Source organism: Natator depressus, chromosome 7, assembly GCF_965152275.1.
Source record: "Natator depressus isolate rNatDep1 chromosome 7, rNatDep2.hap1, whole genome shotgun sequence".
NCBI lineage: Eukaryota > Metazoa > Chordata > Testudines > Cheloniidae > Natator > Natator depressus.
This window is the reverse complement of record NC_134240.1, coordinates 52,223,615-52,236,339: the sequence shown is the minus strand read 5'-3', so window position 1 is coordinate 52,236,339 and position 12,725 is coordinate 52,223,615. Positions and strand designations below refer to the sequence as shown.

At 47.1% G+C, this 12,725-nt stretch overlaps 1 protein-coding gene across 8 annotated transcripts in view; it reads left to right on the top strand.

The window, feature by feature from the left end:
* The window catches only part of SORBS1 (sorbin and SH3 domain containing 1), a 262,831-nt gene that overhangs the window by 214,582 nt on the left and 35,524 nt on the right, over positions 1 to 12,725 (top strand). For all 8 annotated transcript variants that reach the window (XM_074958401.1, XM_074958402.1, XM_074958409.1 and 5 more), the window contains 4 exons: positions 4,199 to 4,264; positions 4,822 to 4,923; positions 6,207 to 6,256; positions 11,467 to 11,642. In XM_074958401.1, the coding sequence (XP_074814502.1) occupies positions 4,199 to 4,264; positions 4,822 to 4,923; positions 6,207 to 6,256; positions 11,467 to 11,642 (394 nt within the window). The remainder of the gene's footprint in view (positions 1 to 4,198; positions 4,265 to 4,821; positions 4,924 to 6,206; positions 6,257 to 11,466; positions 11,643 to 12,725) is intronic.

Genomic DNA, 12,725 nt, shown 5'->3' with positions numbered 1-12,725 from the left:
CTGAGACAGATTGGTCTTCACCCAGGAGATGATGAGCAGGTTCATTAAGGAGTTGGAGAGGCTCTACCCCCAGGTTCATGACCCAGCTCCACCTTGGGACTTAAACGTGGTTCTGTCTGTGCCCTTGGCATCCTTCTCCTTGCTGCTTCTCTCATGGAAGGTTGCTTTCCTGGTAGTAATCATTTCAGCCAGGAGAGTTTCTGAGTTGACCTTGGAGCCCTCTCTATACTGTTTTCTTCAGAGATAAGGTCCAACAGTGTCCTCACCTTGCCTTTCTACCCAAGGTGCTGTCACAGTTTCATGTCAACCAAAACATTTTCCTGCCTGTCTTCTTCCCCAAACTGCACAAGACAGAAGAGGAGCGACAGTTACACTCCCTGGATCTTAGAAGGGCATTAGCCTTTTATATTAACAGGACAAGTCCCTTCCACAAATTGACACAACTCTTTGTTGCTGTCATGGAGAGAATAAAGGGTCTCCTGGAGTCATCCCAGAGGATCTTATCCTGGATCACAGCCTGTATCCAGGCCTGCTATGAACAAGTGAAGGTCCTGCCTCTGGCCATCATGAAAGCCCATTTTACGAGAGCGCAAGCATCTTCAGCAGCTTTCCTGGCACATATTCTGATCCAGGACAGCTGCAGGGCTGTGACATGGTCATCGGTCCACATGTTTGCATCCCACTATGCCATCACCCAACAGGCCAGATATGATGCCGATTTTGGAAGAGCTGTGCCCATGAATTCCTAGCCCATCTCCAAGGACACTGCTTGTGAGTCACATGACATGGAAGAGTTAAAACACAGTTAAAAACAAGCAAACAAAAACCCCAAAGCCATAAAATGTAGGTTGAATTTTCTCTTACAAAGTTCATTACCCTCATCCCCTCCAAAAAGGTGAAATGAAAAATAACACCTGTGCATTCTCATTGCTCTACAATGCCAGCACTGGGAATTCAGCCATTCATTAGCGGGGTCTGTATTCACAGTTGGGAGCAGGGATGGAGGGGGGAAATATATCTCCTTTTTATTTATGAAAGGCCCTTGTTCTACCCCTTCCTTTTGAAAAGAAGAAAATACAGTTACTAACCTTCTGTAGCTGTTGTTCTTCAAAATGTGTTGCTCATGTCCATTCTGTGACCTTCCCTCCTACCCCGCCCTTGGAGTTGATGGCAAGAAGGAACTGAGAGGGCCAGGGGCTGGTGGCACCCTTATACCAACGCATGAGTGCAGGCCTCCAGGGGCGATAGAGCCAGCCCTAAGGAGACCACTGTGGGAAAACTCTCCGGCAACGTTGTATGCAGCGCACGCACACCTGACATGACATGGAATGGACATGAGCAACACATCCTGAAGAACAACCGTTACGAAAGGTAGGTAACTGTATTTTGCAACCACTTGGGTAGATAGCACTGAGAAGTTCCCCCTGCGTTAATGAACCTGCAAGGAGTCTAAGTAGAAAAATGAAGATAAGAAGGAGCAAGGCCCACCAATGCCTTCCAGTTCCTGCTGCAGTCCCACCAATGGCCTTCTTGCTACAGTCCTGCCAAAGACTTCCATCCATCCCTCCCACGACTCCCTCCCCTCTCTCCTGCATTCAGAAGAAATTAAGTTAATCCTAAGGGATCCTGGTGAAGAAATCCTTTCCATCATCTTAACCTTATGCAAGTGAATGAGATTCGCTGCAGTTAAACATTTGACCCTAGCTGCACAATGATAGCTTTGTTAGCCCATTCTGTCTTGTGTTCTGGGGCTTCCAGGTGTCCCCTGTAGCTGTAACTGCTCCCTCATATTTCTGTCTTGAAAATTTCTGATGGTAGCACGATAGCTGTGCAGCCAGTCAGCTGATGGAACTGCCTTGTGAGTCCGCACGCGTGATCTGTGCACCGTGCTGCAGCGTTACATCAATCTCATTGATGCAACGTGTGATCTTTTAGTCTGTGAGTAATCTGTCCCTCACTGGAAATTGTGGCAAGTTGAACAATGCTTCACTGAAGTTCTGCTCTGTAAGCTGAGCTCTGCTGCTCGCTTGGTCTGAAAAAGCAGCTGACAGCTCTCAGCAGTAGTACTCCTCCAGGCTGCTAGAAGGCCAGGTCATCGAATGTCACTGCTAAATCATGTTTAATCAGAGGTCCCCTGTTAACATGACTTTGAAATTGAGCAAGTCTCAGCAGTCATCCTGGGATGGATGAGGTGAGGCTCAGGATTCCCAATCCATTCCTAGCCAGTCCCATGGGACCGTGCAGGCAATACCCCAGTTGTTTGAGTGGGATTCGATGTTCAGTCCCTGTAGAGTTTAGGATACTTTGGCAGCATGGACTCCTTTTGGGTATGTCACTGAGACTCTTCCACCTCACACCCCACATGCTTATTCCCTAATTCTGATTTTCCACAGGACTTGTCCACAGAATATAACATTGAGTCAATAGTTCCATCAGCTTGTCAAATGCACACCAGCACCTTCACCCAGACACTTGTAAGGCAGTTGCAGTTTGGCTCTTTGCTCTGATACTGGGAAGCGGGAGCTGAGGAAAGGGAGACCCCTATTGACTCTGCAAGGCTGTCTTCCGTAGCCCTAAACACTGATGACTGGCAGCCACAGACCTCTTGGGATTCGTAATAGCCATTTATAGTGTCTGCAGCCCAAAAGGTGGCAGTAAAAAGTAGAAATATGCCCAATCCAGAAACCCAGATCCAGTCAATCCCAGAACTTTGGAGAAATTCAGATCAGGAGCCGAAATTCAGAGCAAGATTGCTGCTCAGTTCCACCTCCAGTAAAACTGACATTGGTGAGCTCTCTCTAGTCTCAATCAATGACTCTCAGGTGTTCAGATACCACAGCTGTGTGAAAAGTGTAAACACCTAGGACTGTGCTCTGTTTGTAAAACAAGAAGTGATGTTTTTTCTGTTTGGTAACATGATCAGCAAGTTTATTCTGGATTCACTGAGAGAGAATAGACCAGGGGTGGCCAACCTGAGCCTGAGAAGAAGCCAGAATTTACCAATGTACATTGCCAAAAAGCCACAGTAATACGTCAGCAGCCTCCCACCCCCAGGGCCTCCCACCCACTGGCAGCCCCACCGATCAGCATCTCCCCCTCTCTGCCCGCACCTCCCGATTAGCTGTTTTGTGGTGTGCAGGAGGCTGTGGGGGGGGGGAAGGGGAGGAGCGAGGGCATGGCATGCTCAGAGGAGGGGGTGGGAAGGGGTGGAGTGGGGGCAGGGCCTGTGGCAGAGCCAGGGGTTGAGCAGCGAGCACCCGCCGGCACATTGGAAAGTTGGTGCCTGTAGCTCCAGCCCTGGAGTCAGTGCCTATCCAAGGAGCCGCATATTAGCTTCTGAAGAGCTGCATGTGGCTCCGGAGCCACAGATTGGCCACCCCGGGAATAGACAGTTGTTGCAGCTGCTTCACCCATACATGGGAGCTGTGCTGTTGGGAAGTGTGTGTAGCACGGCATTATCCAATTAGCAAGGGAAATTATGAGAAAAGGATTTCATTCTGAACAGGCCTCGGCAACATTACCGATCCCACCATAGTTAAAAACAAGCAAACAAAAACCCCAAAGCCATAAAATGTAGGTTGAATTTTCTTTTACAAAGTTCATTACCCCCCATCCCCTCCAAAAAGGTGAAATGAAAAATAACACCTGTGCATTCTCATTGCTCTACAATGCCAGCACTGGGAATTCAGCCATTCATTAGCGGGGTCTGTATTCACAGTTGGGAGCGGGGATGGAGGGGGGAAATATATCTCCTTTTTATTTATGAAAGGCCCTTGTTCTACCCCTTCCTTTTGAAAAGAAGAATGAGCAAGCAAACACTTTGTTCTTACTGTGATTTCCTTTTTTGCTGTTTTGTTGTTTTGGGGTATTTTTTATTTCGAATGCTTTACAACTGCCTGTGCCTTCCCTCTGGGGGGTGCAAAATCCATGAAAACATCTTATAAAAATTAAAAAATGGCTTCAGACAGTATTGAAAACACCTCTCCCTAAATTGTGCATGTGCCCTTGGCCTTCCTTAATCTTCAGTATTTGTGCTACAGCAGATTGTCCTTTTTTTTCTCTCTTTTTTTTTTAATTTTATTTTCAGTGTTGATGCAAATCCCTAATGTATCCCCCTGTGTTCTAATCCAGTTTCCATATTCTCTGTGATGTCTTTCCTTATCTTCATTTCCTCATTTCCTCCTCTGCTTTCCATCAGCCTCCAAAAAAGATATGGGATTATACTCCTGGAGATTGCTCTATACTTACTAGGGAGGATAGAAAGGTAATTCTGTCTCACATATGTTGTACCGCAGTATGCTCTGTGTGTGTGTGTGTGGTTTTTTTCTCTGACATCGTTTGGGTTTTGTGAGTGTGTGGGTGATGACTCTAATTTTTTTAATTTGGCATGAACTCATTATCCTAACAATTAAGTTGGCCAGTAAATTGTTTCAATAAGCAGTCCTTAAAACATAATCTGCCATAAAGCTGAGTGGTTGTTTTGCTTTCTTGGCCTGCAATGATAACTGTACTAACAGCATATTGCATCAATGTTACAGTATTATCTGTTGTTTGGTTTTTGTACAGGTGGGTTTTATGATACTTATGGTTTTTACAGTTACATTCCAGCAGGCCTGGCGCATCTCTGAATGTAAATGTTAAATGCCTAAAATCATTGCATCTGTGATTATTGAAAAGTGATGAATTTCTGTGTCTTATCTGTACCATCTTTGTCTTTTTTTTTTTAATAAAAAGCCTCTTTTATTTCAAAATTAACATTCCTTTGTTTTCCCCTAACCCTAAGCATTATTTTTCCCATTCTTCTTCTCCTTCTTTAACCAGACTGATCTAGAAAAAGACATTTACCTCTACCAGACTGAGTTAGAGGCAGATTTAGAACAAATGGAGAAGCTTTATAAAGCACCAGATAAAAAGCCACCGAAGGTATTTCCGCTTCTTTTCATGCTGCCAATTCCTGTTTCCCAACTCTCTGCTCTCTTCTATTCACTGCTGGACGGTTATTAAATGAGGCTGGGGTACAGAATGCCCCAACCATTCTGATTGCATGGCTTGCTGTGTAGCTGTCAGAAATGATAAAACATGATGCTGAGAATCTGGCTTGAAATCCATTTCAGCTACAGTGTTTCCCCCTCCCCCTCCCCCTTTTCTAGGGTTTGTGTGGAGTTTGGTGTCTCTATAAAAACCCCTCACTATTTTTCACATGAATAGGCAGCGGCAATCGGCTTGAAATTCTTGGTTGACGTCACGTCACCATCTTGTGCCTTTCAAGCAATCTGCCTTCCCACATTTTTTCACACATACCCCACTCTTATGTCAGGACGCTGTGCCCACCCCAAGATCTGGATTTTTCGCACGAGATTTTATGCAACTGTCCTTAAGCTGCAATTGATGCGGCCTTCTTGGGCAGGGCAGCCATCGCCGCTGTTCTGATGAGAACTAATCCTAGACTAGAAAGATTGATTCGGTAATGCTCCTATTATTATTATTATTATTTATTTTAAAGCTGCAGTCATTTTGATTGGGACTTGAAAGCTGCTCTTTCAAAGGCCTCATTAGCTTTTGTATATCATCTGCATTTCTTCCAGTTTATGAATCTATATATGGGGACAGGGGGAGAGACAGACTAAAAGGTAAACATAGTATTTCTTCCAAAATTGCCTAGGACGCATTAGCTGGATTAAAAGTGAGCTGATGGGAGCTGGCTTTTGCTACTGAACCTGTGCAGCTGGCATTGCTCCTTAAGGAAGGAACCCGGGCTTAGCCATTTCTTTTCTTAGCAGGATGATACTGATTTGAACGCTGAGGAATGTATTATGCCACAGAAATGTGATGTACCTTTAAAGAAAATGGGGGCGGAGGGTGTAGGGGGAAAGCCTTGGGAAATAATTATAAGCATGTGTCTCCTGGTCCTGGCCCGGCTGGTTCTCTCTTCTAGCTTTTGGCTTTATTCACAATGACTCATTCGCAGACAATAGAGTAGGCACCATGAAAAGGCATCGGCTATGCTTAAAACCTGTTGCTGCCCCGAAGGACCCCAAGAAAATTGTTGGTCTTCTGCAGAGACATTGATGTATTAGACTGCATTTAAACTGAAATCTCAGTGTCTCCCGAAGACCAATATAGTAGTCTCAATGACTTAAGCAAGACTTTTTCCTTTCTCTGCATCTCTTTGTGTATCAGTGACTTCTTTGTTTGGACTTTTGCAGAGTACAGCAAGCAACACTCCTCTGGAAACGTCCTCAGACCACTCATCCTAGTAAGTTTTAGAACCACTTGTTTGTTTTGTTTCACAATTATGGGATTTTTCTGTTAGGATGTTAGAAGTGGTTCTTTCAGGTGACACATGCAGATAATTTTAGCATGATATTTGTGCATTAGTTGAGGGTAGAAGGTCAGCTATATAGTTTTGAATTAAGTTGGAAGTTATTGTATCATTATTGTTTAGTGGTACCCAAACAAGAAACAATCATTGTTCTACATGCCTTCTATTTAAAAAGCAAAGAAAACTGTAACTTCCTCTTACATTTAATTTACAAATAATTGATCATGCTATATGGGCCATGCTAAGATTCTCTCTCTCACTCATGTGAGATGAGTTAAAACCATAAGTCCTGTCCAAGGGTCCCAGTGCCATAAAATGTCTAGTCATTTTGATTGCAAATGTTCCAATGAGTGGTCCCACCTCCAACTTTCTAGGCAAAGAAAACAATTAAATAATTCTCAGACTACAATTTTATGCTGCTATTTTAGAGGAAGATTCAACAGGAGATGTGCTCTGTCCAAATGTATTGCAGATGGAACCAGTTTAGTGTAAAAGATGGAGGGAAATTCCAGAGCCAGATGTGCCAGTTTACCACCACTGGGGATCTAGCACCTCCCTGTTAACCTGTTATTCTCTTTAACTGAAACAGATGTGTAGTATTCTAACTAGGCACAGTTATCCAATCCAGATGGATGGGGAGTAGGGACGAGCATGTTTTCCCCTCCGATGTCTGCAAATTTCATGTATATTCATCTTCCTTGACTTTTTATGATATGTGGTTTTGAAGTTCTATACAGTTAGTTTTGCACAGTTCCCTTTTGCCTGGGTTCACTTTGCAAAGGAACTTCCTTCCATTATCATAATTTGGAAGGTGTCCTGGCCTTATCAAGTCCATTATTTCATGATTTTTTTTTAATTTTTATTTTCGCAAAGGCAGGGTAATAAAATTAAAGGAAATCAGAGTGTGTTGCAAAATATATGTGTCACTTATGTTTGCCAGTGACTGGTAAGGATTCTGAATTCCTGACTGCCCTCAAAGAGTTCCAAGTCTTGTAAGTCTTCCCTTTCATCAGATTACCTTGACTGCTACTTTCCTGGATCACTTTCATCATCTGAAATCAGTATACTTCATTCTTCCATCAGGGCCCTACCCAATTCTCACCAAAGTCCAAGGAAACTCCACCATCGACTGCTGTAGGAGTTCAGTTGGGCTCTCCATAAATAAATGATATGCTCATTATTGGCGACAGCGGTGAACCAAAATTCCTGAATTTGGCCTCCCTAGAACTCTGTGAAGTGGTTATAATCTCATAATTACCAGTTATATAGATTAAGTGTTTGTTTCATTCTAATTTTTTAAAATGAATTCTGTTTAATCAGTTTCCCATATGTATCTATTCTCCTCACAATATTTAGTGTGGGTACAATGGTCAAAAGTCTGTATACACATTAATATGTGAAGTTATGTCGGTGTACATATAATTACATTGCATTATGTAGATACACCAAGGCTAGATTTTCAGTGAAGGCACATCACTTACTTCCACCACATCTGTGCCTGTTTAGATGACTACCTCCAAACATTGCGCCCACAGTAAATGTTTTAAGGAAACGGAGAGCTGCCTGATCTTTTGTTTCTCAGCTCATGGGGTGGGATCATTCTTTTGAAATTTCCATGCAAGGGGGAAGGTATTCTCTGCACATGGATCTGCCCCCGTGGAAGAGCATGGGGGTGCTACCTCTAGCAGCACAGGCTCCCCTCTCTTCCTGCCCCCACTGAAGCACTTGGGGGTCTGTGCTGTGGGAGGGGAAAGGATGGAGGACAGGATGGGTAGCCTGGGAGGAGTCGCACATTGTTCCCCTTCCAGCCCTGTGGAGCTTAGGTGGAAAAGGTAATGCTGCCTGGGGGCTTTACTGTCCTTTCTTCAGAGCCACCCCTCTCCCCTGGGTGACCATGGGCCAGAGGAATCCTTTGTAGTGTGGCTTCAGTGGAGCAGAGCTGTCATGGCACGGGGATGCTGCTGGCTGCCAGATCCAGAGTCATAGCGCCTCCATGCCGATGGCTCTGGCCTCCCATGGATACTGGAGGCAGGCCCTGCAGCCTGTTTCAGAGGGTGGGCAATGATGGGGGAGAAGTCAACAATGGGCCAATGGGAGTCTCCCGAACACTTCCTCTCTCACAGGTGTTTCCCCAAGAGAGGATCGTCTGGGTCATTGGTCTTTAATTACTGGGCTAAAATATATCCCGCTCCCAGGTCACGAACCTCCCGTGAGTAAATATCAGCCTGTAATCACTGGGGCTGCCCATTTGGGCTCCTCAGGAGCCTGACAACCAGACATTGGGGTAAACCTGATTCAGGCTGCATAGTGCTGTGTTTGTGGTACCCATTCCATGGTTCTGGCTGTGGTTCCCATTGAAGCCAATAGGAGTTTTGCCTGGGAGCCAAAGAATTGTATTTTGCTTTTCACTAGCTCTGTTATTACCCCAGGGCCCAAACTAATGGGAGATCTGGTCTTCTCATGATCTCCTCCCCACTCCAGGAACTGAAATCCCATGAAAGGACCAAATGTCTTGTAATTCCAACTCCATCAATGGCCTTCTGAGTCATTGAAAGAAGCTGTACCCATCAGGCGCCATGTCCCTTCCAAGTAACCAAGCACACACATACATCTGTTGGTATGTTATTGCTGCTCACACAAATCAGATATACATCTGGGAATCATGGGGTCTTAGCCAACTTTCAGATGGTTTCCTCAAATCAATAAATGATTTGATTTTTTTTAAACTTACCAGGACATATTTTGTCCCCAATATAGCTTTGTTATAATAAGATTTCATCTTATTATTATTGTCATTGTGGAGTGTCTAGCTGAAGATGCTCAAGCACGAGGGTTGCCAACTTTCTAATTGCACAAAACCAAACACCCTTGCCCCATCCCCTTCCCCACCCCTTCCCTGAGGCCCTGTCCCCTACCCCGCCCCTTCTCCAAAGCTCTGCCCCCCGCTCACTCCATCCCCCCTCCCTCTGTCACTCGCTCTCCCACACCCTCACTCACTCGCTCATTTTCACTGGGCTGAGACATGGGGTTGGGGTGTGGGCTCCGGCTGGGGGTGCGGGCTCTGGGGTGGGGCTGGGGATGAGGGGTTTGGGGTGCAGGAGGGGGCTTCAAGTTGGGGCAGAGGGGTTCGGAGTGTGGGAGGGGGCTCCAGGCTGAAGCAGGGGGTTGGGGTGTAGGAGGGGTTATGGGCTCTGGGCTGGGGGTGTGTGCTCGGGGATGGGGCCAGAAATGAGGGGTTCAGGGTGCGGGAAGGGGATCCAGGCTGGGGCAGGGGGTTGGGTGTGGGCTCCAGTTGGGGGTGTGGGCAGCGGGGTGGGGCCAGGGATGAGGGGTTTGGGGTGCAAGTGGGGACTCCAGGCTGAGGCCGAGGGGTTTGGAATGTGGGAGGGGGTTCTGAGCTAGAGCAGGGGGTTGGCGCACAAGAGGGGGTTCAGGGTGCAGGCTGCAGGAGGGAACTTGGGTGTGGGGGGGGGTGAGGGGTTGGGGCAGGAGGTTGGGTTGGGGGGTGTGGGCTCTGGGAAGGAGTTTGGATGTGGGAGGGGGTTCAGGGGTGGGGCAGGGGGTTGGAGAGTGAGAGGGCTTTCGGGTTATGGGCTCTGGGCAGCACTCATGTCAGGTGGCTCCCCACAAGTGGTGACGTCCCTCGGCACCTAGGCAGAGGTGCGGCCAGACGGCTCTGTGCACTACCTCCGCCCACAGGCACTGCCCCCACAGCTCCTGTTGGCTGCAGTTCCCGGCCAGCGCTCTGGGTGGGGCAGCGTACAGAGCCCCTATTGCTGTCCCTATGCCTAGGACCCGAGGGACATGTCGCTGCTTCCGGGGAGCTGCACAGAGCCAGGTAGGGAGCCTGCCAGCCCTGCCAACCGGACTTTTAACGGCCCGGTCAGCACTGCTGCCAGGGTCCCTTTTCGAGTGGGCGTTCTGGTTGAAAACCAGACACCTGGCAACCCTATCAAGCACTGGTATCAGATGAGATCTGCTCCAATGAAACACACACCCTGCTTGACTGTTTAGCATGTCTTCTGCCTCTGGAAAAGTCATTTATACTGTGGCAATGTTGACCTTTTGTGTCTGGGAGAGAACAGTGAGCTGTAGGAATAATACTATGTGGGAAACTGCTTCTAAGGTTCATGCCTTTGGGGAGATTCCTTAACCTTGGCCTGCATGGAGTTCTAATCAATCACTTTAGTTTCTGTTGGCCTAAACAAATGAAGTCATGTCTATTTTTAAAATAAATCTCACAGTCTAATGCCAGGGACAGAATTCTGCTCTTGCACCTGCCTGGCAGATCTGGACTCCAGTATTCTGCTCTTCCTACAGGGGAGCTCTGTGCATGTGGACAGAAAAGAACGTAAGAACTGAGATCTGCCATGCAGGTTGGGGCAGAATTTAACCCCAGGAATATACTTTTTAAATTTGAAACAGTCTATGCTATTTGTGAATGGGCGGCAGCAAGGAATAGTGGTTAGAGCAGAAGCTTAGGTGCTGGAAGGTGTGTTTTTTGTTCCCAGTTCGGCCACTGAATAGCCTTAGGGTATGTCTACACTAACGTGGTAAGTCGACCTGCGCAACACTACTCCAGCTACATGAATAATGTAGCTGGAGTCAACATACCTTAGGTCGAGTTACGGCGGGGTCTGCCTTACTCTTCTTATCGGGGGTAGAGTACAGGGGTCGACTGGACAGCGATCCGCAGTCGATTTGGTGGGTCTTTACTTGACCTGCTAACTCGACCGCCGGTGGATCTATCTCAGAGCATCGATCCCATCTGTAGCGTAGACCTGCCCTTAGACAAATCACTTACCATCTCTGTACTTCCATTTCCCCATCTATAAAACACAGGGATAATAATTCCCTGTCTCTCAGGTGTGAAGAGAGGTGTAATTTGTACAGCCCCTTGAGACAGTGGAATGGAGGATGCTATAGCAATGCTAAGTATTTCAAGTGTGATTTCAGTACATACATGGTCTTCAGCTAGAAATCTTACCTCAGCAGTATTGACATGCAGAGGTGTAAGAATCACAGGCACCGCTAAGCACGGGTTCACGAGTGATCTCCTCTGACCTGTTCATGATGCTCTCTAAGCACACAGGAAGAGAGAGAAATCAGTCTCTCTTTCTTTTCTTTTTTAACCCATTTTCTAGCTCAGCATATTTACCCAGCTACCAGGCAGCAAGGAGAGAGCTGGAACCAGCGCCAGCAGACACTGCTGGCTTGGAGAATGAAAGGCAAATTTACAAAAGTGTGCTGGAAGGTGGTGATATCCCGCTGCAGGGGCTAAGCGGTCTCAAGCGTCCTTCTAGCTCTGCTTCCACTAAAGGTAGGTTAGCAGAGCACTGACCCCTTCCCTCCATTACACATGGTGAGGTGGGTGAACTGCCAAGTGGGGTTGGGTCCTTATCCAAACCTAGTGAGATCTACCTGTCATTCCTCTCTCCTTCTCTGCCTTTCATCCTCTTTTCTCTCCCCACCCAGCCTGGCCATGCTTTCCCTTAACCCTATCCTCCACCAACTCCAGCTTACCAATAGGGTCAGGACTCTTCCCTTTGCTTTCCCTTATTTCTGCCTCCCTCTTTCCAACTGTCAGCCAACACCACCTTCCCCTTTTTCTTCCTCCCCGCAGTACTCTGATGTCCTCTTCCTGCCACCCTCTGTTGCTGCTGTTCCTGATGTGCAGTCTGATCACGTCAAGCAGTGTCTGCTGGCCTGAGCACGTCTGCATTATTTCAGTGCTATGCACTCTGGGGCTCTCCTGGCTCAAAGAAGCATGGGACGCCTCTCGACCTGGCAATTGCCTTGGAGCCCATGAGATACAAAGAGAGCAGCCAGCCCAGCAGAGACTGGTGACACTGTTGAGCCTCTGCCTTGGAGTTTGTAGCATACTGGGACAGCCGAGGAGCCTGATGCATCTCTGAGCTGGTTGTAAGCTAAAAATGGCTGGGGACAGAGGAGCTGGTTCTTTTGTTTTCCAAGCCAATCCTCCTACAAAATAGCATATCACACCTGGGAGTCTCTGTCTTCACCTCCCAGCTGCTTTTAGCAAACATAACTGTGCAAACGGTGCAGAGAGCATGCTCAGCCAGTTCCCAGCAAGCACAACTGCTGAGGGCCAGCAGACCTGGTCCACTTGTTTTCGTGCAGACGCTCCCTGACTTGCCTGACCCTGGCAGGAATAACTTATTTGGCAGCTGTTGTGTGGGCAGGACCATGGTTGGTCTGATCACTGGCTCACAGTGAGGCTGCTTTTGCAATATTAATCCCTCTGCATCCTTGCTAAGGCCCACATTCTGCTAGATGCGGAGTGCCTCCTGCATGGTGTGGAGGATGCTCAACACTTGGCAGGATTGGGCCCTACAAGTGCTCCAGGCCTGAATCTGGACCTTCTTCTGATTTTAGAAAATCC